General features: G+C 41.2%; 1 protein-coding gene and 1 long non-coding RNA gene across 2 annotated transcripts in view; one reads left to right on the forward strand and one right to left on the reverse strand.

The window, feature by feature from the left end:
* LOC118214691 overlaps nucleotides 1–8,521 on the reverse strand; it is a 55,053-nt gene extending 46,532 nt beyond the window's left edge. The window contains exon 1 of the long non-coding RNA XR_004762671.1: nucleotides 8,236–8,521. This is a non-coding gene — a long non-coding RNA (uncharacterized LOC118214691). The remainder of the gene's footprint in view (nucleotides 1–8,235) is intronic.
* Nucleotides 8,522–8,640: 119 nt separating this feature from the next.
* On the forward strand, nucleotides 8,641–13,316 carry fgf19 (fibroblast growth factor 19). The gene is made up of 3 exons (XM_035394821.1): nucleotides 8,641–9,373; nucleotides 9,860–9,963; nucleotides 11,734–13,316. Exons 1-3 carry the CDS (start codon nucleotides 9,157–9,159, stop codon nucleotides 12,061–12,063), a joined length of 651 nt encoding a protein of 216 aa, XP_035250712.1. The 5' UTR covers nucleotides 8,641–9,156; the 3' UTR covers nucleotides 12,064–13,316.
* Nucleotides 13,317–23,494: the final 10,178 nt, after the last annotated feature.

The following is a 23,494-nucleotide window of genomic DNA, read 5'->3' on the forward strand; positions in this document are numbered from 1 at the left end:
TCTAATCCAGAAGAAATTATAGGGGTCTCAGTGTGTATAAAGCACAGTATCAGTGTGTACAGAGCACAGTATCAGTGTGTACAGGGCACAGTATCAGTGTGTACAGGGCACAGTATCAGTGTGTACAGTGCACAGTCTCAGAGTGTACAGAGCATAGTCTCAGTGTGAACAGTGCACAGTCTCAGAGTGTACAGAGCATAGTCTCAGTGTGTATAGAGCACAGTATCAGTGTGTACAGAGCACAGTATCAGTGTGAACAGTGCACAGTCTCAGAGTGTACAGAGCATAGTCTCAGTGTGTACAGAGCATAGTCTCAGAGTGAACAGCACACAATCTCAGAGTGTACAGAGTACAACCTCGATGTGTCTCTGAATGTGTACAGAGCACAGTCTCAGTGTGTACAGAGCATAGTCTCAGTGCGTACCGCACACAGTCTCAGTGTGTACAGAGAACAATCTCAATGTGTCTCTCAATGTGTACAGAGCACAGTCTCAGTGTGTACAGGGCACAGTCTCAGTGTGTACATAGTACAATCTCAATGTGTCTCTCAATGTGTACAGAGCACAGTATCAGTGTGTACGGAGCACAGTCTCAGAGTGAACAGCACACAGTCTCAGTGAGTACAGAGCACAATCTCAATGTGTCTCTCAATGTGTACAGGGCACAGTCTCAGTGTGCACAGCACACAGTCTCAGTGTGTACAGAGCACAGTCATACAGTGTACAGACCACAGACGCAATGTGTACAGAGCACAGTCTCAGTGTGTACAGTGCACAGTCTCAGTGTGTACTCAGCATGGTCTCAGTGTGAACAGTGCACAGTCTCAGTGTGTACAGAACACAATCTCAATGTGTCTCTCAATGTGTACAGAGCACAGTATCAGTGTGCACAACCACACCAAACCATTTACACTGTATCCCAGGGCAAGCTCCCATAAGACCTGCTGCAAGTACTACCTGCTTGTTCCTGGCATTAACAGAAGCAAAACCCAGGTGCGCCCCCCTCCCTCCCACACTGCCTTGGCGTGGTCCACAGTGATGTGCCTGAGGATAAAGGGCTGCCAGGTTCCCATAAGATGGCGCATTCCACTGCAGGGGGGAGACTTCACATTTCATCTATCAAAGCTGATCAGAGGCGGGCCCAGCCCACTGGGGAAAGACATGTATGATATCCGATCTGCAAGTTAAGCATAAGGAGATGTCTCCTTTCATTAAGCCACAGCTCGATAATCCACTGTGCGCCAGCTTCAGATCTGGGCTGTCTGCAGTGTGGGGGCGAGGTACCAGAGACCTCCACCCGCAAGGCGCTATATCATCTCCAGACCTCCACCCACTGAAGATGCACACAACCCTAGTGGAGGCGTTACCTTTGTGAGCAGTGGCAAGGCCGTTCTGTATGGGGGTTTGTTAGATCAGGCGAATCAAACCTACAGCAGCATCTGTTTAACGCCATCTGTGACAGTCAAACAAACCATTAAAGGAGAATAAGGAGAATGTCATTAAGGAGAACGTTTACAGCTTTTTCTAAAACCTTTCTAAGCTGGATAAAGTCTGCGGAAAAAGACAAAAAAATCATGAAAACAGACTTTGAAGGTTTAAACCCTACCAAAGCTGATGAAGGCGAGCATGTGCAACGCTAAGTACATGTAGAATAACATAACAAGCTTAAATTGCTTGCTTTAATCTCATCAGTTCCCAGTGTACTCCTGCATCAGCCTGGTCCAAGAGCCTTTCCTTTTCCACACTGAAAAACTATTTTCACCATATCATAGCAACGGAACATCTCACGTAACAAAAGTGGATGCTCGAATTGTCAACATCCAGAACTCAACAGGATGACCTGCCCTAGGAAAAAATGTCTGGCCATTGCTTTCTACGACAAAAACAGTGAGAGTGATGGAAGGCGAGTTCTCACTGAATATGGTTGAGCCTGAGCCAAGAGAAACATCAGCAGGTGTGCAGGATGCCTGAACTTGATCTATACCAGCTACCCGAGCGACAGCAACCACATATCGGACACGCCTTGCCCGCGAGACTGCCACAGTGTTGCCTGAGCCTCCCCCATTGGTAAGCCTCTCCAGCTTCACAACCCACCAACCCCCCCACCCCGCACCCCCAAAGCATCAGTCGCTGTGGACCTCGCCTCACTTTGCTGTGTACAAGGACCACATTGCACTTGAGGGCGACACCATTGCTCAAAGACAGGAGATGACAGAACCAAAGGGACGTGAGAGGGCGTTCACAGCGCCCTCGCCGGCCAGCGTTCGCCTGGCACCCAGGATACAACCCCTTAGCCGCACTCCTGCCCCAACACGCCACCTCAGATACCTGCGGAGCCGACGGCAGGCGAGCAGAACACGGCCCAGGTCTAAAACGTTGCACTCGACTCCCTTTGACAGGCCTGATGCCCCTACTCAAAAACCCCTGCAGGTAGAGGCGACAGGCCAAGAGGAAGAAGCACGGCATGTAAACCCTTCAGACACACTTTTCATCTCTGACAGGCCAGCAATTGAAGCTTACGTTAAGCTATCCACTCTGATAGGCCTGCAACCGAGGCTTGTACACACACACACACATACACACACATGCACACACAGGCATACACACACACACAGCCAATCACTCACTCTCTCTCTCACACCCACACACACACACACATGCACATACACACAGGCAGACACACACAGGCACATACATACACACACACACACACACACGCTCACTCACTCACTCACTCACTTACTCTCTCTCTCACACTCACACACACAGGCATAAACACAAACACACGTGTACAAGCACACACACACAAAGTGTAAACCCACATACAAAACAGCATATAACACTGCCACACAGGGCAAAACCCACACACACACCCACACACTGACACTCAAATACGTGCAGACACACACACACACTGTGTAAATACTGCTCTACAGTAATCACCACACCGTGACATCACACCCATTCCCATAAACGACTAATTCACTTGCGGGCCTTCACAGCCACCTGTGTTCGCAATAAATACATACAGAAAACAGCCTTACTAATACCGCTGACAGCAGGGTCTCCTAAGTAACAGGTGTGATCACCTTTACACCAAAATTACAACTCCCAGATACATCTTGCCTGCCACAGAACCACAAAAACAAAAATGACTCCTCAGTGAACTTGCATGATGTTACAACATGACCGTATATTATTGAATTCAATTTCAAACTCAATCAGTTAACCCTGCACCCGGTAAACAAAATGAATTTAGCTTTTTTCTTTGATTTCTGGTGGTTGTAAGTCAGGTGTTGAGATGGCTGTTGACAGCAGTTCAGAGTTAGACTGTATGTGCCACTGACTCTGGGTTTAATCTGTTAGAATGGCGCGCCCTGTAAATCCTGTGTCAGGTGCTGCATGGGGGCTGAGAGAAAAGCTCCTTTTATTGTTTTCTTTTGGGGTTTATCGCTTCTGTGAGTCTGACCATTTTTACTGATCGTTTGATGGTTTTTTTTTTACTGCTCGATTTTTTTTATTGGTTGTGGGTTTTTTTTTTTTTTGTCTGTTGTGTGTACCTATATCCAATGAAAGAGTCCCTTGTCCCTCATAACCCCTGAAAGAGTCCTTGTCCCTCATAACCCTTGAAAGAGTCCCTGTTTCTCCTATAACCCCTGAAAGAGTCTCTGTCCCTGATATAACTGCTGAAAGATTATCAAGGTTCTTTCCAATCACTTATTTTACTTTCTTGCATACTTTTGTCATGTCCTTTCCTCGCTTCCTTAGCTCTACCTAATGGAAAGGAAAGGATGTGAGGACAGGATGTGAGGACAGAGGAATCAAGGAAAGATGTAATAGGCAAATGGAACATCCTTGCTATTTCAAGCGTCAGTTTGAAGCCATGTCAATTACAGGCCTTAAAGTTGGCAGACCTCGATCAAATTCTGGGTCAGCCAAGGACCGAGGAGACAATGACAGATAAAATAAGTGATTGGAAAGAGCTCTCTGTCCCTCCTACAACCACTGAGGTCATTTTACCTTTTACTTTTAGTTAGTCAACTGAACAATAGCCTTTTTCTTTGATTTCTTTGAAAAGGATAATGTTTTCAAAATACTGAGGCAACAATTTGCTAAAAAGATATGGGTAGCAAGTTTGTTAGTTGAATAGTTAGCTTAATATCTCAATGAATACGAACGTGGATACATTCTCAGGGGAAGGGAAGACACAAGGAGGCAGAGGGAAGAGTAATAATAGTGACTTTACTTGGATACTGAGCACAGAAACAAGAACAACAACAACAACAACAAAACAACAAACAGGGGAATGACTAGAGGAAACAAACCAAGAAAACCTAGCCACAAGTAACAAGTGTCTTGCGTGGCATTAACAGCACACTAAAACAACAATAAACAATGAGCTGGGAACTTAAATACACAGAAACAAAGGTGGAAATTATAAATTAATGAAGCACAAGTGCAACCATTAATGAAACCAATAATACAATGATGATACCACTAACGCAGAAGAGATGGTGAGGCTAAATAACTAAACAAGACACGGGTGCTAATACTAATCAATAAACTAACGAAGCCCTAATAAGAAAGAACAGAGACTGGACAAACAAAACAGAGAACAAACCAGGACTGGGAAACCAGCGGCCTCTGGTGGTTATAAGCAGGAACTGTGACAAACATGAATTTTTTGTAGGTTCTACAATTACTGTAAGCTTATCCATGCGGAGGAAAAACACATTGGTTGTACTTAAAATAGCTATGTTAGTCTTGCATTATTTACTTCAGAGGTTTAATTAATTCTTATGTTAAAAGTAAGTAAAGAGTGAATGTTTGGAACTGCTGAGAACCCTTCAAGCACAACTGTCTGATTTGAAAAAATAATTATCTTAAAAAGGCATGAGGCACCATGTGAAATAAGATTCATGCTACTAGACTCCTTGCTTATGCATCAGACTAAACAAAGTATTAGGTTTGCAAAAGAAAAAATTAATGAATTTGGAAATAAACCTGGGAAATATATTAGTAGATAGACATACTAACATGCAATGTATCTTTACCATCAAAGATTTAAAGCAGTGGTGTCAAACTCGTTGCCATGGAGGGCCGTGTGTATGCAGGTTTTCATTCCAGCCTCAGATCTTGATTATATAATTAGTTAAATTATTTGCTGAATTAGGGATGCAGGTTTGTGCACAATGGTGACCCGACGTCTATGGTGACCCGCATTGTCTAAATAAAATTTTTCTTATATTCTGTGCTTCAATGCAGTTAAACGCATATGGCTGAATGAGTAATTGGACTCAATTAAGGCAGCATTAATTGGTTGGAATGAAAACCTGCATACACACGGCCCTCCATGGCAACGAGTTTGACACCACTGATTTAAAGGGTCAATATAAAACTGATACAGATAGCATAAATGAGACATTTGTAAGATTTTTTGGAAGAGCTATATGCTTCAGATCAGCCATCGAAAGCTCAAGAGTTAAAAGATAGTTGTTTCACTAAACTTAGAGTACTTGAAGTAACAGGCCAACAAAAAAGGTATTAAGTTAACCTATTTCCAAAGACAAGCTTTTAAATGCACTGAAAACCTTGCAAAACGTTTGGAAAATCCCCTGGTCTCGATGGATCTGATTATGAATTTTACAAAGAATTTAAAGATTTAATGATGATGCCAATGCTTGATATGTTTAATGAACCGTACGAGCTTATTGCCTTTAATGGAATGGAAGACTTTACTGGAAGCAAATATCAGTGTTATCCCAAAAAAGGACATGCCAGCTGAATAATATTCCTCTCATAGGTCCCGTTGAATGCAAAATTTAAAATCATGTCTAAAACTGTGCCTTTGTGTCTTGAAAAGGTGTTGTCAACCATAATAATCAGATCAGACTGATTTAATAAAGGGACTCTCAGAAAGATGTAGTTGAGACTTTGAATGCAGAGAAGGCATTCAATGGGGTAAAGTGGAATTACTTATTTTTTTACCCTAAATATGTTTGGATGAGAGGCTTCCTTTATTAATTTGGTTAAATGATATGACAATGCATGAACAGGAATTGTAAATGCTCCTCCTATTTCCTGCTAGGTAAGGGAACAAGCCGGAGGTGGCCACTCTCACCGCTATTAATTGCATGTGCTATCGAGCCCTTAGTGGATGCAATGCGACGCAATTGGTCTATACAGTGCATGCAGATGCATTTTAAAAACATCATAAAATTGCACTCTGCACCGATTACCTACTTCTATTTATCCCTGATCCCTCAACATCTACACCTGAGGTCCTGGATGTAATAAACAGTTTTTGTAAAATCTCAGGCTATAGAATTAATTTCTCTAAATCAATCGGACTGCAGAAGCCATTAGAGAATGGACGTTTAGAGGTCCCCAATGTGAAATTACATCAACTGCATTATACCATAACTTGTTATAAAAATGCATTTGATTCAGGATGGTTAAACATTGAATCTTTTGTATGCTCTTCTGTTTAATGTGGATAAGAAAGGTATAAAGAGAAAGATTGACAATCCTATCATTAACAAGACTCTGCAAGCCGGGAAACAAATACGGAAACCAAAGGGTCTGTCCAAAAACCTTATCATCTCTTGCCCCAATGTTAGGAAATATTGACTTCTCTCCAGGAAATATTGACTGAATTATGGAAGCTCAAAGGTATCACTAGACTGGGGCATTTGTTTAAAGAAGAAATAATGTATTCATCTGAGCAAATGCATATTAAATATAATTTGACTCATAATGCATTTTTTAGATACCAGCATGTGCAGAGTTTCACTGGAAACCTCGGTAGTAGAACAGATAATGTTAAGTCATGACAGCAGAAACATTGTCCGCAGGGCGCACTACGTCAAACCAGCAGTGCAGAACCAGAAATTATATTGAAAGTATGGCGAGAGAATTCTGGTATTAAGATTAAGACCCTCAAACAAACCACAAACATATTTGAACATCAGAAAGTAATATTTCTGTTTGCTACCATACAAAATAATTACTGTTTAGATTATGACATCGACTACACATCACACAACAATTTAGACATAAAATGGATCCTAATAAAAACGGATTTATGTTCAAAGTATAAAACTGAGGTTGGTAGATATTCATGATGTATGGCCATGTATCTACATCTCTGACTACTGGGGAAAGATGTATTGAATATTAAATCTCATATCCAATGTTCATTGGGAAAGAAAGCCTCTCTGTTCATTACTGGGTATGCCTAGTGTTGAAGTGAAGGGCGTTCCCGGAAAGAAGTTGAAACGTATTCCGACGTTTGCAGCACAAAAAAAATATTGATGGTTAGAGGACCGTCCTCCTGATGTTTGGGGCTGGTACAGGGTAGTATTGAATATTATATCGCTGGAATATTTTACTTATGGGACAAATTGTAAAGTAAATGTATTCTATGAGGTATGGACACCTTTTCTCGAGTATATAGGTCCGAGATTACATTACATTTTTTTATTGTAAATTGTAGATTGACAAGCACTGTTTTAAAAAGAATGATGGATTGCAATACCAAATAGAGAAATACGAACTTTTAATATTGTATTGTATGTCAGCTTGTTCCGAAAAAAAAGAAAAGAAAAGCGGTTGTAAAACTGTTGATATTCAATGTCTATGAGACTGTTATTGTAAAATAAATATATTGTATTTATTTTATATATTGTGACTGATAGGATAATCTCCCTTAACTTTTTCAGTATTTTTCCTGTTTTCCTTCCCTTTCTTCTTACACTTTTCTTTTCTGTTTATCCGTTGCGTTGGTACTTTTTTGCACTTACAAAATAAAATAAATTTACATTCAAAAGAATTTACTTACTAATACCACAAGTGTAGCTCAAAGCTCTGTGCAAATTGTTCCGGGTTTTTAATTTTTTTAAATTTTAGTAAAGACAGCGAATTATTTTTAGGGTGTGGCTCTCTGAGTACTTGGACCACCTTTCCCTTGTTCGAATTGTGATATTAATTTACAAGGACACACAGTACTGCTAACAAGAATGAAAACTTATTTGCGATAGAGCGCCACCTACCTATCGGCTTTAATTACAGCATGTCTGTACGGATAGCTCAGCATGATTGAGTGCTATCGATACAGACTATACAATCTCGCGTTCAGATATTTTCTCATTTATTTCAGAAACGCTGGTATTCTCATTAAAGCTGTGTACCAGGTGAAGAAAACATATCTATAACAACAAAGCACGAGAAAACTCACCTCATGTGATACCATTAACACCCACTTATGCGGTGGATCAAAGTTTGACAAAGTGGCATAGCAAGTGCTGGCCTCTGTGACTTTGATCTCTTCTGTAACATTTTCATGAATGGTATTATTTGTTTAGAATTACTCTTTAACTTATAAATGGCTAAATCGAGTCGGAAGTCAAATTCACAAAAACGTGTGACGGAATCGATCTATCAAATTCAAATAAAGGCAGAAAGGTGCTGTTCGCACAATTTGTCCGAGTTGGGAAGAGGCTGCGCTACGCTCTCACACCAGGTTTACCCTCAGGTTCATCACGTCTGTACTTTACCCTATAAAGCAAAGGGTAAATCCAGCCCATTGACAAAAACAGATATAAATGCGCGCTTCACTAATACATTGAGATCAAATGCGCAAACAGGTCTCAGCTAACTGGACGCAACGGCCTCTCTTAGCCAGAAGACTTTATTCAGCCAAAACAAGCCAACTTATATTATATTAATAGTGCCTTCGCCAGTCTGTCCACGACCACTCTGATAATCATCAAATGAAATTCTGAACAGGGCAATTTATTTTAACTTTATTCTAAAATGGGTCGGAGCTTGGAATACGAAAACAGTGAGCACCCAATGTGTATTTCCTAATTAAACAATTTTCTGTTTCCAAAAAAATACCACCGGAATTGGATTGAGAGTGTGAGAGCATAACCATCACTTTGTGAGACGTCCGCTGGAGTAGGCGATGTTATGATGCGGCTCTCAGAACCGCCCTGAAGAGAGGGGTTATCGATTTGACTGATAAGGAGAATATTTAAAGGGCGGGGGAATTTGGCTTTTTCCAACTTGCCAAAAGGCGAACTGCGGAGCCCGGCGGCCCGGGAGGAGAGCCTTTAGATAGAAGAGGCTGGACTGCACAGCCGAAGGAGCTTTCGGCATGTTGCTGAGCGTCTGCGTCGCAATTAGCCTGACGCATATTCTGTTTGCAGTTGGGGCGCTGTGCTTTCCGCTACCCCATGCAGCAGGACCGCACATAGCCAACGGCTGGGGGGACCCAGTGCGCTTCAGACATCTGTACGCGGCTAGGCAGGGACTGCATCTACACATAAACGCGGACGGGAAAGTGTACGGATCCGCTTCCCAAAGTTCTTACAGTGAGTAAAAACTATGGAAAATTCAAGGAGCAGTATGTCATTTATAAGAAAGTTTCAATGGTCTGTCTTGATACTTTGATTTCGTGAAGGAATTCTGCTTAATTACCCCGTTTGATTTAAATGCCGATTTAAAAACGCGCAAGAAAAGCTTGTAAATTGTTGCGACGGGAAGATATGATCAGACACAGTTGCACATATACTGTATCATTTTTTTTTTTTGGATATTAATGTCCCATCATTGGATTGGTGGTCAAATCACCCGAGCACCCTTAACTTTTACATTAAAAATTCTAAGTACATTTTAAAATAACATTTCACCAGCAGCGGATGTAAAATAATATCTGATAATTAATTGGAGTTATAATGATAGAGTCGTATGTTCAAACATAACATAACATGACTGTTCATTGTTCAGCATGGGCTGCCTAATGTTGTCAGCAAGTAAAAATGAAAATGAATGAATACATTAATGCATTTGTCTTTTAGGTCTGCTGGAAATTCGATCAATCGATACAGGCTTTGTTGTTATGAAAGGAGTAACAAGTTCAAAATATCTGTGCATGGAAGAGACGGGAAACATGTATGGATCTGTAAGTTATGAATCTTTTCTATTATTTGAAGAAAATACATAGTCATTCCACTGCATACAAAACACACAAATGCATGAAGTAGGCCTAGTACAGAGTGAAGTCTATTGGATCAGACTATTCCATGTGTAATCTCTGCACATGTCGCATTCGCATATTTCATATTGTGACTCTTGTTCTGAGCCATAATGTATATTATGGACGTAATTGTACTTACTGCGAAGAGCTACAATTAATTAATACATCACACAATCGCGTGAGGTGGTTGGGTAAAAATCTTATTAGTGCTATAATCAAGGTCTGTTTAATCAACCTATACTGTTGCCAATATTCATCAAACACCTGCTAAGAAAGCAAATGCATCATAAATAAGATGAGTGGTGCGCTATTTTAGCAGACATGCTCTGCAGATATTTATTTATGCTGATATCTTTTGGTCAAACGTTTATTCCTCCCGAACCCGGAGACAAAATAGTTCTGAGAACGTTTCGTTTCTGTTCAGATCTGCTTCTGAATAGCACGCGCACACTGTGAGTGGGCAGGCTGTTCTCTCATTTTCTTTCCGCGGGCGATAGCTAAAGCTTCGTATTCAGCTGCCCTTATCGTTCTGCACTGCACTGTCGCCCAAATGTAGCCAGATACTATAACGGATGCTTCAGCGTCATTTTACCTCCAAAATGAAAGCACGTGTATGATTCCCATATCATGTTTTCCACGTCAGTGCATTAATTACGATGCACCTAAATTAATATGTAATGATAACAGTAATGACTTCATCTGCCCAAACATTTCTTGCATGGTGCACCAAGCACATTACTCAATTAAAGTTAAATAGAATAAATAAATACAACCGATTAAAACAGTAATAAAGGTAAAATGGTTGCATAAGGTTTAAAGTAAGTCCCTTCCCTGCCTGGATGGGGAGGTGATGTTTCGAGGAAGATGTGCAATCCAGAATATTATTAAAGCAGTGCCTGTTTGGAAATCATGCATGGAGGAAGCAGGTCAGTTGGAAATATATCGTTTTTACTCAGTCAACTCCCATTTGCAACTAGTTGGCAATTCCGGAGTATCAGGTGCTGTAAAATAACTAAACTGAAGCCCAACTGATGAATATCAAAGTTGTATAATTTTTCACAAGATTATTTTGTTCCCCGAAATAAATTTGGAAATGCGTCTTTTCAGATGTGATCCATTATAATTACTATCACTACTATTATTTCCTGAACATACAACAGAACGCATGGTGTAAATTGCTGAAAGCGCTAATCTGGGTCGTTCATCGCGAAGGCAACCTTTGCCCAGCAGCATGTCTGTTTGCCGAGCGGAAAGCGCAACGGGAGGAAACGGCAATAACAACCTTGGCCCCCCTAGCCTCCGCGTGCGCTCCGCAAACAGCCCTCGAAGAACTCGGGCTGAACACACGCGCCTCGCGGAGCCCTGCCGTGTGCCGCCCCGTTCAATTACATTACACGCATTTAGCAGACGCTCTTATCCAGAGACTTACGTAACTTTAAAATTTATTTTATTTTATTTATTTATTTATTTTTTACATCGCATTTACATTGCATCCATTCATCCAGCTGGATGTATACTGAAGCAATGCAGGTTACCCTTGCTCTAGGGTACAATGGCAGTGTCCTACCCAAGAATCAAACCTGTGACCTTTAGGTGGCAAGACCAGCCCTTTACTTGTGATACCACACTGCCGCCCCCAGGCCGTTCGGCGGCCTGCCACTGACCTGTCTGCTCTGTCTGCCCCTGCCTCCTCAGGCCACCTATGTGGGAGACGACTGCTACTTCCTGGAACGCGTCCTGTCCGACGGGTACAGCGTCTACTTCTCCGGCAGGCACGGGGCCGCCGTGAGCCTGAGTGCCGACCGGCAGCGGCCGCCGCTCCCGGGGAAGGCCCCGCCCTCTCCGGCGCAGTTCCTGCCCATGGCGAGCACCCCTTCCACGCTGCCGCCGCCAGACGCCCGTGCGGGGGACCCGCTCTCCGACCCCCAGCAGGGGGCCTCGCCTGCTCTTGAGCTCGATAGCATGGACCCCTTCGGGAAACTGTCCCAAATGTACATACAGAGCCCCAGTTTCAGTAAGAGATAGGTCGTTCTGCGTGTCCTCTGGGGGGAAACGGAGGAATTGTCCTGTGGGCCCTCCCCTCTGAGCTCTGGCCACGACACGTGGCATGAACAACTGGAGTGCAAGAGCTAGACGAACTACGAAACGGTGACATGTATTTCTTTTGTAATTATCTCCACGGAAATGCACAATCCTGCAGCACGATGCGATTCACCACTCCAGACAAACAGACTCAACAGGATTAATGTAGTAATAATGCACAAGGGATGTGTTTAATGATAGTGAACACTGTTCTACCAATAATGGACAAGGGATGTGATTAATCATACTGAACACTGTTGTAGTAGTAATGCACATGTGATGTGTTTAATCATAGTGAACACTGTTTCAGTAATAATTGACAAGAGGTGTGTTTAATCATTGTAAACATTGTTCTAGCAATAATGGACAAGGGATGTGCTTATTAATAGTGAACACTGTTACTGCTGTAGTAATAATGGGCCAGAGACGTGTTTAATCATAGTGAACACTGTTGCGCAAATGATGGGCAAGAGATGTGTTTAATCATAGTGAACACTGTTACTGTTGTAGTAATAATGAACAAGGGATGTGTTTAATCATAGTGAACACTTACTGTTCCAGTAATAATGCACAGGGGTTGTGTTTAATCATAGGGAGCACTTATAGCAATAATGGACAAGGGATGTGTTTAAGCATAGTGAACACTGTTACTGTTATAGTAATAATAAATAAGGGAAGTGTTTTATCATCTTGAACACTGTTGTAGTAATAATGCACAAGGGATGTATTTAATCATAGTGAACACTGTTGTAGTAATAATGCACAACGGATGTGTTTAATTTTAGTGATCACTGTTGTAGTAATAATGGACAAGGGATGTGGCTAATCATAGTGAACACTGTTGTAGTAATAATGCTCAAGGGATATGTTTAATCTTAGTGAACGATATTTGGTCATGCACTTGCTTAATGATTTCTTTCATTCAGATGTTTCTTGTTGTGATATTCTTTGAGAGAATTATGGAGCCTGTCAGGCACTGCTGCTATATCCACTATTGTGGGCATTTCTAAAATTATTGTTTTTGCTGTCTTTATTGTATCTAGTGGTATCTATAACATGATTTCACATGTGCTATATTTTATAGAGAATGTATTTTTATCAGTTTGTAAATAACATTTTGCCAAATGTTCTTATTTTTTTAAACCCTTTAAATAATTGTGTTGACAAATGATATATAATAAAATCACTTTACACAAGTGTGATTCGCATTCACTTCATAAACTGTGGATTTTCCATCAGTAAATATTCCAGGGTTAGAATAGGACTAGCGTGCCTCCTGAATTCAGATCTAAATGCACACACACTTTGTCTGGTATTTCAAATAAAACAGATTGATCTCTGCCTTCTGTTCAGTGATTAAGAAACAGAATGTTCTCTTCATGACAATCAAAATGCTTACAGTGCTGTGAAGAAGTATTTGACCCTTTCCTGATTCTCTTTATTATTGCATTTTCACACTGAATGGTTTCAAATCTTTAGACAAAATGTAATATTAGTAAAAGGGAAACTGTGTAAACACAACACATTTGAAATAATTTAATTTATTTATCGAACTCTCATATCACCCATGTGAAAAATTATTGCCCCCTTATTTACTCAATCGACCAATTAACCAAATTTAATTGATAATTAGATTCAACTGATTGAACACAGCCATGCTTGATTGCAGCCAGCGCTGTTTTATCTAAACCTCACTCATCCTGAACCTTATCATCAGACTGAAATAGTCACCATAAAGTTTCTACAAGTACACTATGCCATAATCAAATAACATTCCAGAAGAGATTATAAAAAAAGTTGGTGAAATATATCAGTTTGTCTAAATCAGTCTATGCAACAAGACAATCCAAAACACAAAAGCAAGTGCACATCTGAATAACTGAAAATAAACAAAATTAAAGATTTGGAGTGGCCTAGTTAAAGTCCTGTCTTGATCCCAATAGAGATGTTGTTGTGGAAAATGAAACAAGCAGTTCACACTTGACAACCGACCAGTTTGTTTGAATTAAATTAGTTCTGCAAAGAAGAGAGGCATACAATTCCTCCACAGCTAAGTATTGAATTATAGGAAGCATTTGGTTTCAGTTATTGCTGCTAACGTTGGTGCACCAGTTAAGTTCAAGATGGCAATTCATTTTTCACATATGATATGTGTGATATATAAGTGATATGTGTGTTTAAAAACCTTTTTTGTTAAATGAAATAGTCATTAGAAAATGCATTTTGTGTTTACACAGGTTCCCGTAGTCAAATATAATATTTTATCTAAAGACCATTCAGAGTGACAAATATGCAATAATAGAGGAAATCAGGAAGGGGGCAAATACTTTTTAATGGCACTGTATGAAGTTGAGAATGAAGTGGAGAGCAGCTATATAGAGACTGGACCAGTATTATAGATGTCATGTGACAGTTGACCTGAAAATAATTGGGGGCTTGTATTAAAGGTAGACTGCTTTTATACATCCTGCATATTATTGTGAATATGTTTTCAATAAATAAACACATTTGAACCTTCAAAATGTGCCATTTTGTTTCTAAGAATCTACGCAAGATACAACTATCTAGTGTAGGGCAGAACCCCCTTTGCCTCCGGAATAACCTGAATTCTTTGCAGCATGGATCCAACAAGGTGCTGGAAACATGTGCAGGCCATGGGAGTAGAGAGAAGTTATTGCCATGTTCATGGAACCAGGTTGAGACGATGCGTCCTTTGTGGCAAAGCACATTGTCCGGCTGGAAGTGTCCATTTGAAAGCACTAGGTCAACACAAATGCTTTGGTATGCTGTGACATATGATGCTCAATTGGTATCAAGGGGCTTTATATGTGCCAAGAAAACATTCCCCACACCATTACCCTGCTGCTCCCCACCACCGCCATCTGGCCCCGCCCATCATCTGAGCCACATTATAAACTCTGATAAAACTGACTGACATGCTGGTCACCAGTCGGCACCCTGAGCCGACTAGAGGAGGATGGGTTTCCCCTCGAGCCTGGTTCCTTCTGAGGTTTCTCCCCATCTGCCACAGGGAGTTTTTCCTTGCCACTGTTGCATTAGGCTTGTTCCTGTGGGGGTTTAGGCCAGGGTTGTCAGTAAAGCGTATTGTGACAACTGCTGTAAAATACACTATACAAATAAAATTTAATTGATTGATGATACACTACCAGCAGCAGCCCGCACCATTAACACAAGGTAGGATGGATCCATGGATTTATGCTGTTTATGCCAGAATCTGACCGTACCGTCTGCAAGTCACAGCAGAAATCGGAATCTGTCAGACTTGGTGACTTTTTTCCCATCTTCACTCATCCAGTTTTGGTGATCACATGCCCACTGCAGCCTCAGCTTCCTGATCTCAGTTGACATGAGTGAAACCTTCTGCTGCCGTAGCCCATCCACGTCAAGTTTCGACATGTTGTGCATTCAGAAATGCCCTTCTGCACATCACTGTGGCAAACGGTTGTAATTAAAGAATTAATGGTCTTCCTGTTAACTTGAATGAGTCTGCCCATTCTCTTCTGACCTCTATGTTTGTTTTTTGCCAACAGGACTGCCACTCACAGGATATTTTTTGTTTATTGTAAAGTTCTGAGTTTTTGGATTTCAGACAAATGTCTCAACATTTGCACAGATTGGACTGAAACGTGTTTTTCAGAAAGAGCACAACTAAGACAAAGACTGGAGAAAATTGCACCAATTGCACCATCTACTGTTGTAAATGTTATTAGCAAGATAACAGTCAAACTGTACAACAGCTCGGAAAATATAATGAAAATATTCTTGCTGTACTCTTTGGTTTTATGGGTACAACTTTTCAGATACAATGGTATAGGCTGCACATTGCTTAACAGAGCATTAGTTAGTTGTTAGAGATTTATTATAGTACAATTCTGGGTAGCGTGTGAGACAGATGTGTAAAAAATGTTGGACTTGGGCAGGATACCCCACGACCGGGCAACACAGGGCAGAAGTGGGGCAGGATACCCCACGATTGGGCGACACAGGGCAGAACTGGGGCAGGATACCCCATGACTGGGCGACACAGGGCAGAACTGGGGCAGGATACCCCACGACTGGGCGATGATTGCAGAACTGGGGCAGGATACCCCACGACTGGGCGACACAGGGCAGAACTGGGGCAGGATACCCCACAACTGAGCAATGAAGGGCAGAACTGGGGAATCTTAGCCTGCATTCCTCGTCCCGGTTTTAGGTTTTCTTCCTGACGTTCCCTTCCCTTCCCTTCCTGGCGTCAAATGGGAAATCCCCAAAATGCCAGGATGAAACATGGCAGCCACACTAAGTGGTGTTCAGTTACGATTTATGAACAGGAAGAAAGCAAGGGAATATAATTGCTCCCTCGTTTTTCCTCCCTCCCGCCAAGGGTATAAAATGCAAGCATCCAGCTAGAAGGGAATCCCACAATGCAGTGCTCACATGTAAAGAAGAGAGAATGAATTGGTGTGATGTCAATGGAGGAGGAAATATTTATTTTTTATTGGATGAGTTTGAAAGTTTTGTGAATAATTCAGGAGCACATGTTGACAGTGAAGGGAGGGGGGATTTAGAATTGAGAATAGAACTTTGTTAGATCCTTTAGCCTACACATTTTTGTTTTTGAGTGAGGTGTTCTTTCAAGAAATCCTTACTAAAGGTTCCAGAAAGACCGGTGATAGCATCTTTATAAGACCAGCTGGTGGTGTTTTATTATCACTCAAAATACGTAAGGTTGCTATGAATTATTAATGAATCTTCCAAAGTCAGTCTATGCAAAAAAATACTCACAGAGCAGAGGTTTCTATTGGGTAGCACTTCCTGTATAGGTTGCGAGCCCCATTCAGTTCCATTTTGGTTTGTTCCTTGTCTGTCCTCCCTTGTGAGCAGTTATGCTTGATTGTTGCACATCACAAATCTGATCACAGAATAGCTCACTCAGGGTTAGAGAGCAAGTGAAGGAAATGTGTTAAATTGGAGCCAAATCCAACTACATACACGAGAAAACAAGGGAAAGGTGAGAACCATAACTCCACAACAAGCACAGTATCACTTTTTTGCTTCCCTCTGATGGTGAACAGGAAATATGACAGTACCCACTACCCAATCTCCTCCTAGGAAAAGCTCCAGCTGTTACCCCAGGATGGTTCGGGTGGCAACATTAAAAGTCTGGAATGAGCTCCGGGTCCAATATGTTCCTGGCAATAATCCAAAAACAGTCCTTGGGACCATAACCCTCCCATCCTACTAGGTACTGGATCCCCCTTGCACCTGGTGGGAGTCGAGGAGGCAACGAATTATGTAGGCAGGCTGAACATCAATTAGCCAAGGAGGAGGAGGTTTAGTGGTAGGAAACAAGACTGGTTACCACTGGCTTGAGGCAGGAGACATGGAGAGTGGGGTTTTCCACATGGACCAGGGAAAGAGAAGGTAGACCACCTGATTGATTCTCCTCAAAATTTTGAATGTCCCCACATAGCAAGGAGCTAACTTTCAGAATTACAGATTTCAATGGACGGTTTTGTCAAGTACCTCTAAGTGGTACTTGACAGAAACAATCCCTCTCTCAAAAAATAGTGATGTCAGGCATTCTTCCTCTGTACAGCTTCCTCACCACCTATGCAACTAAGCTCTTATTTCCCATACTGATCATTTCCCACCTGGACTATTACAACTCCCTCCTCATTGACCCCCCTGCTCCTGGTATATTGGGCAGCTAAAGGGGTAGTTCCATCATATCTTCAAAAGACCAGACCCTACACACCTATCAGACCCCTCCATTCTGGTCCCAGAACAGGAGAAACTTTGCCAACACTCTCAACAGGTAAGATACTAACAGATGTTGTTGGCTATCATTTTGCCAAATAAAGCATGCATAACTACCTCAGATGTACTTGATATTGCCACAGTAGTATTATGGGAACTGTAACAGTAACAAAGGCTCAGAAGGCTTCTTGTTTCCCAAGAAGCCACAGCAAGATGTTAAAAACTATGAGTACCATAATCCATGAGGTACTGAGTTACCATCTGCATAATCAGCATAAATTAGCAGCCAAAATTACTGAGTGGGCCTCCATTAAAACTAATGGTTTATTTTTCTTGGGGTGGCCTGAGGTGGTGTGAGATCTTTTCATGTGGGTTAAAATCCGTGCTAGTGCCCCTGCCTGTGCTTCCGGAAGATCACACTGATCAAAACGTACACTGGACCACAGAAGAGTATGTTGGTGGGTAGGTTGCGTCTGTAGATGGGTGGGATTGAGGTGGTTGTGTCTGTAGGTGGGTGGGATTGAGGTGGTTGGGTCTGTATGTGGGTGGGATTGAGGTGGTTGTGTCTGTAGGTGGGTGGGATTGAGGTGGTTGGGTCTGTAGGTGGGTGGGATTGAGGTGGTTGGGTCTGTAGGTGGGTGGGATTGAGGTGGTTGGGTCTGTAGGTGGGTGGGATTGAGGTGGTTGTGTCTGTAGATAGATGGGATTGAGGGAGTTGTGCCTGTAAGTGGTTAGGTTATGTCTATAAATGGGTGGGATTGAGGTGGATGGGTCTGTAGATAGGTGGTTAAGCTGGTTGTGTCTATATGTGGGCTTGTTCTAAAATATCCCCATTACCTTCAATATTTCCCCTGGAGCTACATGTTCAATACAATATTCATAAAATGGCATATATAGTTTACCCACAGTATATTTATTAAAAAGGTCTGCATCTTGACTGGTTTGGATGATAACATTAAGATCACTTTATTGCAAATTAACACAAGGCAACTGGAATTTGTTGGTCTGGTAACAATTACACTTTCAATGATTCATTCAGTAAAAGGAACACTATGTTGGATTTTTTATCAGAAAATATTTTAAAATAACGATGCTAAGGCATATCTATGATACATTGGCAATCTCAGTCTTTACACACTTTAGCCAAATTTGAGCACCTTTCACCTGTATTTTTTATTCTAACGTGTTTGAGACGTTTCTAGGAGTGGCACTCTTTTCTTTGTGGGGAGGGGTGGGTGTGGCTACAGAGCCTGTGGTTTGGGATCAGATTCCAGCGAAGCGTTTGTTTCCAGTTAGCAACTGCAATGACAGATGCTAAGAAGCCTAGATACAGCGAAGCAAAAAGACAAGCCAACAGGGTTCATTCGAAAACTATAATCAATCTTGGAATTACTATTCTTTGGTGGCTTCAGCTGAAGTTCACCAAGGGGATGAAAAGCGATGCAGAGTTTACCTGTTTTCTGCTGGATCTGTTAGTAAAGTTACTTAGATAGTTATGTTACAGAAGTTGGGTAGCTTTTGTATTGAATTGTGTTGACCAAGGACAAAAAATAAATGAATAAATAAATAGCTGCAATGGCACTACAAAGTAGCAACCACATGGAATAACGACTGTACGATGTTCCCACGTGCTAAGGGGTGCACTCAGTGTTAAGATCATTATAACACTGCCTATTTTCTTTTACCATGTATGTAGAATGATTCATGCAGCTACAAATGCTATTTTCAATAGCTCCGATGGCCTCACGTCTTCGCTTAACATTTTTCTTGTAGCACTCGAGGGTGTGTCCGCAGTGGATGTGTGGGTGGAGTTGAGTACGGAGATTCCGACTGTAATGTATGCATAGGCACTGTCTGTACTGTGTGGGTATCCGCAGTCAGAGAGATATCAGCTGACATGAGTACTTCGCTAGGAACAGACACGTGAAATACCTGCTGCAGTAAACTTACCTTTTTGAGATACAATTGAGTTGTCCTTCTGGTTTCTATAAACCTAACACCGATGTATTTGTTAATAAACACAGAGTCTACAAGGACCGCAAAATCCCACATAATATACCTTTAAAGGTGCAGTGTGTAGGATTTAGTGGCATCTAGCGGTGAGGTCAAGTGATGAGGTTCCTTGGTAGATTTATAAATTGTATTTAGTCATTTAGTCTGTAAAACTACAGGTCATAGCTTACGTAAGTAAGTAAGATAGTGATTATGACGGTTAATTGTTCCGCATTGAGGTAGCGTTTTATTGCTAACGTTAGCTGCTTTGCATGGTAAATCATAGAAAGACATGATGTGTCACAAAACTATTACACTACTAATAACTAACGCTTACATTACATTACATTATAGGCATTTAGCAGACGCACTTATCCTGAGCGACGTACAACAAGTGCATTGGTTCATGATGTAGAGGTGCAAAAGAAACACTAGAGTGAAGTAAGGATCGTAGTGCCAGAAGTGACCACATCGATCAGGACTCCAACCCTGTAGAGTAAGCTTGTTCAGCAAGCAAGAATCCTACCAAGTACAAACTAGCACTGGAATCACATCTAATCACACCTAATCAGACAAGTTGAAATACAGTGTGAAATATCCTCATTATAAAATACCACTGACCTATTTAAAGACACTCAATTTCACAATTTCAAAAATAACGTATATAACTTACATAGCAATGATGAAATCTTATCTGTAGAGATAGAGATAGAAACAGAGACAGTAAATCAGCAACATCTATCCGCTTCTGTCTTACACCAGAAAACGATGTCAGCTAGGTCTATCAGCAAATATATGGCTTAGCTATGCTCAGAAGTCCTCAATAATAATAGTATTTTCCAAGAAATTATGAAAAATTGTTGAAAACGTTTCTTTAGGTGCAGCGTCTTTTACTGCTATTACAGAGTGAATGCGATGATAACAAAACTTTCGATTACGCTGACCAATAAAACGGTATTGAAAAAGCAAAATTAGATATGTTATACATCGTTAGATAGCTTATACTCTCACCTACTGAATAAATGGATTGTCAATCAAGCCAAACTGTGCTAAAAAGGGCGACAATGCCGTAAACAACAGGTGTGGTATTATGCACAGCTGTTTTGGAAGGTACCCAGGCATCACAAATGTGCGTATATTTCACAAACGGATTTTCCAAGACAATATGACCACTCAGTCTCTTCTTTCTTCTTCTTCGTATTCAACTGGTGCACTCCTGCCACCCACCAAAATAATAAAACAATAAATAAATATTTTTTTAAATGCGAAAGGCCCTCTCTAGAGCCGTTTGTCTGTTCTGGGCTTACTGTAGAAACATGGCGGTGCAACATGGCAGCCTCCGTGGAAGTGGAATAGTCAAAAAAATTACGTCCCACTTTTCCTTGACCTCGATGGAAAACGTCATGGGGTCAAGGAAAGATGTGAAGGATAATTCATAAGGACTTAGGAAAAGACAACCGCGGTGCTAAGAGAATCCGACTGCACTTACACTAGGCTACTTAATTATGTGACGGCGGATGTTATTGAAGTGAGTCTGCCGTGGTGAAACTACAATGTTCCGAAGATGGACTACTAAAAGCGCATCTTAGATACTTCGCCCCGTGCGTTCTTACTGTGTTGTTTCATGCAGGCTATATAAATGTGGACAACCCGGTGAAAAATATTACTTCATTCCCAAGGTTGGAATTTAAATAAAAAAGGAAAAGGGCCTGTAGGCTACCAGTCACAAAAGTGAAACGAAATGGTTGTCACATTGAGAATGGTTAATTGCTCACCCTCCTGTCCACTCATATTTATCGACATGAATTAGTATGATTGTATGAAAATAATTGTTAAATTCATGCAAGATAGGCATAACATGTTGGGCCTACAAATCTACTACTGTACATATCATCATTCTTAAAGTTACAATCTCGAAGATTTCCGTTTGGTTCTCTTTGGCGGTACCAATGGCGAAAAGCAGTAATTGCAGGTGTGGTTTTGGACCTCACTTCCCAGAGATCCAACCGGATCCAACCAGTGTTGCCTGTGTGACGTCAGTCAGTTGGCATCTGGGCCATGTGAACTTTAACAGTTACTATTTACTGAATAAAAATTTCACAAACGTTCTTTATCCACCTTTTGCCCGGTATGAACATCTTTACACTGCAGAGAAGAATTTGCGGGATTCGTTGTGGCTCGTGCAATTATGTATCTGGTGAATGATTGTTGCGTGATATTTTTGAAACAACTGCCTTGCAAAATGTTACCCTTGGTGTTTCTGGTTATGCTAGCTAAACTGTTTGAGGATAAAGCTGAGCTGGGTGTTAAATTAGCAATCAGAACAAGAAGAATAAAACAAAAACAAAGGAGATTTCATCAAAAAAGGGCATCCGGGCTGAAGGAACATATGAGGAAGCATAATAAAATAATAACAATGCTAATCCATACTGCCGTATTCTTTTATTTAGTTTTCTCCGGCTTGACATCTTTACACAGAAATCAGACCTGGCTCTGCTCCACCTATACCTCGGCTTTATTCCGATAATTAAACTTGATGGCAATGTAAATAACGGTATCGTTAAGGCCAGTTCGGATCAATGATTCGCAACAAGACGAAACGGTTTTAGAATGTTGCAGAGACAATTGCAGTGGTGTGAACTGGTTAGCTGCAGAGCGTCTGAAGCCGTTGCATGGGGTCTCAAAAGACCCCCCTTGTCAAATCGCCAAGTGCAGTTTTAGAACGTTTACAATCAGACATCTTGGAATTTTGCAAGTTGCATCCAGTCTCGTTGCGAATCATTGATCTGAACTGGCCTTTAGTTAGCTACACTGCAACGTTGCAACAACGTAGCATATTACATTCGAGAGACGGTTTGCAAGGTCGGTACCGGTCGGTAGCGTTAGCTAACGTTTTTTATAATTGTTAGCTGACATTAGATTGTGTTATTTACATTAGCTAGCTAGCTAGCTAACGCAACGTTACCTGATATGAGAGATGGATACTGTGCGCAACGTTGTCTAAACTAATGTTGCCTTTCTTGACATGGTCCGGTAGCTAGCGTTAGCCGTGCAAATAGCTATGCAATTTAGTAACGTTACATTGTCATCAAATATAACGTTACTAACGCCGCTTGTGATGTTTTCCCGGGAATGTCGCCACAGGCACCCAGTTCTTTAATCATAAATAATAATAATAATAATAATAATATAAATTAATATAATAATACGCTTAATCACCATTGTTTTACATAATTTGGTGATAGATAGTGACTTAACAGACATTTATTTTAATGAAAATCTTCGAGATTATTACTTTAAGTTTCAAACATGTTGAATTATAAACATCAACTGGCTAAAAACGTCTCATATCCCTTTTTCTTGAAAGACAGACTTCTGTGTTATGGTTAATATGCTGATTATGATCTGATTATAAGCCTATGCATATAATAGCTTAAGAACCACCACACAACTCAGTCATGTTGATCGTTTGTTTTCGTGAACGGCCGAATGGTGCGTCGCTAAGGAATTGTGGGACGGCATTATCTCCTTTCCTTTCGTAAAGGACGGTCCAGTGTGCCCTATGCTAAAGGAGATAAGAAAGGAAGCATTGAAGCACCTTTCCTTAACATTTAGGCTG

Source organism: Anguilla anguilla, chromosome 16, assembly GCF_013347855.1.
Source record: "Anguilla anguilla isolate fAngAng1 chromosome 16, fAngAng1.pri, whole genome shotgun sequence".
NCBI lineage: Eukaryota > Metazoa > Chordata > Actinopteri > Anguilliformes > Anguillidae > Anguilla > Anguilla anguilla.